Source organism: Hipposideros armiger, unplaced genomic scaffold, assembly GCF_001890085.2.
Source record: "Hipposideros armiger isolate ML-2016 unplaced genomic scaffold, ASM189008v1 scaffold_422, whole genome shotgun sequence".
Classification (NCBI taxonomy): Eukaryota; Metazoa; Chordata; class Mammalia; order Chiroptera; family Hipposideridae; genus Hipposideros; species Hipposideros armiger.
The window spans coordinates 333819-339560 of NW_017731772.1; the positions used below are offsets into that span (position 1 = coordinate 333819).

The 5742-nt window shown below is 40.8% G+C and overlaps 1 protein-coding gene across 2 annotated transcripts in view; it reads left to right on the forward strand.

Moving 5' to 3' along the window:
• The window catches only part of TTC39B (tetratricopeptide repeat domain 39B), a 159744-nt gene that overhangs the window by 55908 nt on the left and 98094 nt on the right, over positions 1-5742 (forward strand). The window contains exon 1 of one of the 2 annotated variants that reach the window (XM_019664445.1): positions 2348-2592. The exons of the other annotated variant lie outside the window; for it this stretch is intronic. Coding sequence (XP_019519990.1) covers positions 2519-2592 — 74 coding nt within the window. The 5' untranslated portion in view covers positions 2348-2518. Of the gene's footprint in view, positions 1-2347; positions 2593-5742 lie in introns of those variants that run through there. 2 annotated transcript variants of the gene reach the window in all.

The following is a 5742-nucleotide window of genomic DNA, read 5'->3' on the forward strand; positions in this document are numbered from 1 at the left end:
GTTGAGCTGTTGTTCAGCATCTTAGCTGTAGAGGGCAGTGTCACTGGCCCTCATATGTGGGATCCGAACCGGGGCCCTCTGGCATCCCAAGCCATTCCTTAACCATCGCGCCACTCGGCCGGCCCATAAAGTTGTTGGCAATTTTAAGATGTATCCTGGTTTCAGGGATATCATATAATGAAAAATCATGTGTTATAGAGTCAATGAAATAGAGTAAATGGAAATAAGAGTTCTCTACAAAGCCCAGAGTGAGCAGTAGCCCATGTCTTTTTTCTGTATTGAATTGCTTTTCTGTGTATTTTCATATGTGCTATTATGTCTCTTTTGATGGTCTCCTGTTGTATTGGAACTTCCAAAATGAACAATTCTTTACGTAAGGCTGTTGAGAGTGTGTATGCACATTTTGTTCAAGTGTATACATATTCTGTATATGCTCCCTTTCATTATGAGGAGGAGTGATAGGATTTCATGGTTTAAAGGAAAGCTCCTCAGTGACCTTTTGGTCCAGTCAGTCTTACCAAGGAGGCTCAGAGGAGGTGGAAGGCTTGGTGGTGTTGGTGGCAACATGAATGACCCATGAAGCCTTATAGGCAGGACCTTTGCCACTGTGTTTACCCTTACTGTGGGCTCAGGAGTCTTTCTGTCACTCAACCCTGGATAGCAATGCCCAGCTGTGTCTCAAAGCCAGAGGGACCCTGCTTCCAGGGCTGAATTTCTTATTAACTCCATCAGTGAGTGACCCCCTGGATTTGGCACCTGCTCTGTGCTCCTCTGCCTGGGACTCTTTTGATAGCTGTAATGGGAAAGAGGTCCAGTCATTGCTCATTTGATCACCCACTTGGATGTTTCAGAAACACCTGAATTAATATGTTCCAAACTGAACTCTTTATGTCTACCTTTCTCTTCCATCTGAAATGTTGTCCTCTCCCAGCTCGATCTCTGTGTCTCCACCCACTTGCTCAAGCCAGATGCTTGGGAGGCATCTTTGATTCCATCCACTTTCTTTAACGTCCACACTACCAAGTTGGATGATTTCTACCTCCTGACTTTTCTTTCCCGTTTCTTCACTTCTCTCTCTTCCCTCTCTGTTACATCAGCTCAGGGTACTCTCAGATGTTGCCTGGGTTACTGTAAGAGCCTCCTCATGTGTCTTCTTGCTTCCTTTGCTCACTCTCATTCTCCCCACTCATTCTCCACACAGCAGCCAGTTATCTTTTTTTTTTCCCTTCAGTTTTCTTATTTTTAAAAGAATTGTAGTATGAAACATTTCATATACTATATAAAAACGGTGAGGGTTGTAAGCTGGAGTCCTGTGTATTCATCTCTCACCTTCCATAGATGTCAACTCAAGGCCAATCTCATTTCATCTATAGGTTATTCACCCCTAGGTTATTTGGAACCATATCCTAGACATTATGATTTATTTCTACCTCTAACTATTCCAGTAAGTACTTCTTAAAAACAAAGAACTTTTCTTACATAATTACCATGTAGCTATCAACATCAGGAAAATGACATTGACTAGGATTATCTAATCTATATCCCTTATATGGTATCGTTTTTATCTGTATTTTAGTATGCAAATGGAAAAGATGGGTCTCTTTGTACAAACATCACAAGGCTGTAACCACACCTGAACAATTAGCAGTATTAATTAACTATCCTGTCAATGTACACATTACCCCAGTTGTCTCATGTAATTTATTAACAAACAGCATGTTTGAATCAGGGCGGAACGATCCTTCTTGCAATTTAATTGGGTGATGTCACTCTCTTGCTTGGAATCTGTCCATGAGTTTGCCCGTTTGTGAGGATGAAGACCCCAGCCTACCTCAGTCCACAAGGCTTGAGGTGGTCGGGCTCTCCAATCCTGCTTCCACCTGGTTAGGGCAAGTCTCGCCCTCATTCACCGCCCTCCAGCCACAAGCCTCTTGCAGTTTTTAGACTCAGCAAGCCCTTTGTTGCCCAAGATTTATGCATGAGACTGTCTCTGACCAGAGTGACTTCCTCCCACTCTGCCCAGGGCTTTTTCTGTCATCCTCAGCTCTCAGCTGGGGATGCCCTCCCACCTTTCTTAATGTCTCCACCTGAACAGGTTACTCCTCCCCCATTTTTCTATCTTGGCTTCCTGTTTCTCTCTCTCCATTTCTCATTTTGTTGTTAATTATTACTTGTTTTTTGACCGCTGGGCTCTAAGTTCCATGAGGCTGTTCTGTGCTGCTTATCACGGTGTACCCTGCACCCAAGCCTCATGTGCGGCACGTGGTAGGTTCTCAATAAATATTTGTTGAATTAATGAATGTGTTGGATTAATGTATTAATCAGAAAACAGAGGCGGGTACTCAAAGAAGACTGCAAGGCTTTGCAGTGCATTAAAAAAATCATTTACTGAGAACTGACCAAGCGTGGGCACAACAAGAATTGCTGGGATTGTTCAAAGGGAAAGTGAGCTAAAGGATCTTTTGTTTTGTGATACCGTGCCCCACCTCTTGATAAAAATAGCAACCTAAAATAAATAATGAAACTCCCAAAAAGCAGATACTACTTGGGAGCTTTGTCTTTTGAAATGTGTCAGACTTCTCCACTGCTCATGTAAGTAAACCAGTCTCTCTTGTTCCTCTTTCGCCTTCTTACCATTCTCCTCTATTTGTGTCATCCTGTTTGTGGAACATCACGGGTAGAACTCCTCCAAGGTGGAGCAATACCTGGGGTTGGGGACATTTATGAATAAGGCATAGTTCAGTATTACGTGTCATATACGTTTAATAAATATTCTGAAGGCTTAATAGCTACCAACAAGTCTCAAGGACTCTGAAATTGCTTAAAACTGAAGAGATATTTGGGGACTTATGTATGACTTTCATTATTGTGTAATTTCTGTGTTATTTCTTTTACTTTTATTGTCCAAGGCAAAAGTATTCAAGCCAGCAAGAAGTAATTTTTTTATTGCCTGGAAGCAGAATATTATAACTAGAGCTCAAAATGTTAAAGCTCCATAAAGCTCTGATTAATTAGCATTTTTAGAGGTATAGGTAATGTTGGTCTCCCGTGCAGGCAGCACAGCTTTAAGCTGTGGTTTCTGTTTATTTTGGTGTGTAAGGAAGTTTTCTGCAAGAGTAGCTTGACTTTACTTTTATGCAGTTAAAAAAAATTGTGTGTGTGTGTGTGTGTGTGTAAAGTTATTAGAAGAGATAGTATACTCCAAAGAATTAGAAGCGGGTCAAGCACAAAGAAAAGCAGCTCAAGGCCATTATTAGGAGAAAAAGTACACTCCAAAGAGTTTGAAGGGGGACCCCGAGCAACAGCAAGGCTCAAGAGGCTCAAGGCCTCAAGACTCAAGGTGCTCAATGTCTCAGAGGGCTCAAGGGGCTCAAGCTCAAGGCTCAAGGCTGCATTATTTGGAGAAAAAGTACACTCCAAAGGTTTTGGAGAAGGCCCTGAGAAAAGGCAAGACTCAAAACACTCAAAGGCCAAATTGTCTATTAATTTACGAGATCTTTGCCATTTAAAAAAATTTGGCTCTGGCTGGCTGAGTGGCGCGTTGGTTAGGAGTTGTCTTGGGCCGCCAGCTCTGAGCAGTAGGGCCGGGTTCGGATACCACATGAGGGCCAGTGATGCTGTGCCCTCTACAGCTAAGATGGTGAACAACAGCTCAACCTGGAGCTGGGCTGCTGTGAGTCGCCGGCGATGGCTAGGTTGCAGTGGGGCTGGCTGGCAGCTGGCATGTGCTTTCGTGAGCTGCTGTGAGTGGCCGTCCAATGGCCGGAGAGCGACTGCCTCCCCCGGGAAGAGCGCAATGATAATACTAACATGGGCCAGTGAAGCCACATCCTCCACAACTAGACTGAAGAACAAAAAGGGCAGCAACTTGTCTGTTCCACTCCCCCGATTTCCCAATTAAAAAAAAACAACAAACAAAAAACTTGACTCTAATTTAAAAGAAATTGTACCAAAATGTATTTTTGCTTTGATTGAAATAATTCTGTGTAGTTGCTACAAGATAATTAATTTCATGTTCAACTATTAAAAGCATATATATATTTTGATCGAACATTTTCATTGTCTCAATACAACTGTGTTGTTCAGATATGTAGTTGTATAAGATAATATTCATTGGAATTAGTTATCTCAGCATAGTGGGGTTATAGGGCATTTATTTATAATTCAGAAAGTCCCCTTTATATCTTTTTGCACTGTCAATATTTTTATGGGCTATAGTTTACTAATGACCAGAAAAAATAAAATTACTTTCAATTTGGGAAAAACAATGAAAAAATAGACTTTGTTTTTTTTTAGAACAGCTTTAGATTTACAGAAAAGTTGAGAGATTATTATAGAGTTCTCTATGCCTAGTTTCCCCTATTATTATTAACATCTTACATTAGAACAATAATTTATTACAATTAACAAACCCCCATTAATACATTATTACTAACTAAAGTTTATACTTAATTCAAATTTACGTAGTTTTTATATATTGGCCATAACAGTTTCTGAGACTTTTCCTTCTTTTTGAAAGTTTCAAGTACTAGTCAGATATTTTGTAGGATGCCCCTTATATTGGAATTTGTTGGGTGTTTTTCTCATGGTAAGACTGGGCAGGTTTCTGGGGGAAAGAGCATAGAGATAAAGTGTCATTTTTATCACATCATATCAAGGGTACATACTATCAATGTTACTTATCACTGTTGATGTTGGCCTTGATCACCGGGTAGGGATTGCGTTTGTCAGGTTTCTGTGCTGTCAAGTTACTTTTTTGGGGTGGGGTTGGGGAGTTGGGGAGGAGGGGTAGTTATGTTCCTCTACATGAAGGCAGAGAATATACATAAATTATTTGAATTTTTTTTCTCTTAGATTGCATCAAAATGGTCATGTCAAAAACCATGTCAAATTATCCTGTTTCTTCCAACATTCTCAAAGGAGTCTTTTAGCCTTTATGAGATTATGAGCATAACTAAGTTAATTTTAGGTTGGAGACCTTTTAGAAATATGTGGTAGTTCACCATTTTAGCGATGTCAGAAATTACATAGGTAGCCTACCTATTGCAATTTCTCAAAGGTTTTGTTCAAATACAAGTTAGATCAATTATTCTCTTACATATTGCATATGATTCACAAAAAAGATAGCTGGACTTAAAGTTTTCTTGTGATATAAAAAAAAACATTAGCTAGAAAACATTTACGTTGATGAGACAATGTAGGTGTGAGACATGCGGTCCTAATAATTTTGCAGCTGACCATACCGATCTCTTTTCCTTCCTTGAGAAACCCTGAACTTTGTAAGACCAGGTCTCTTACATGTTTCTTTTTTTTTTTTTTTAGAAATTTTATTGGGGAACAGTGTGATTTTCTAGGACCCATCAGCTCCAAGTCGAGTAGTTATTTCAATCTAGTTGTGGAGGGCGCAGCTCAACTCCAAGTCCCGTCGCTGTTTTCACTCTAGTTGCAGGGAACGCAGCTTACTGTCCCATGTGGGAATCGAACCAGCAAGCCTGTTGCTCAGAGCACGTGCTCTAACCAACTGAGCCACCCGGCCGCCCCTCTCATACATGTTTCTAAAGTGTCCCATAATTCTCCTCTGAAGTGCAGCACGTGTCATGTCTGCTGTCATTTGGTGAATTCCTGTCTTCCCTGCTGGACTGCTCCATGGGAACAGGCACCATGTGTATCCTCCATGCCCAGCCCATAGTAGGCACACAAATACATAGTTACTATTATTTCATATGCTCTTTTCAGCACTTT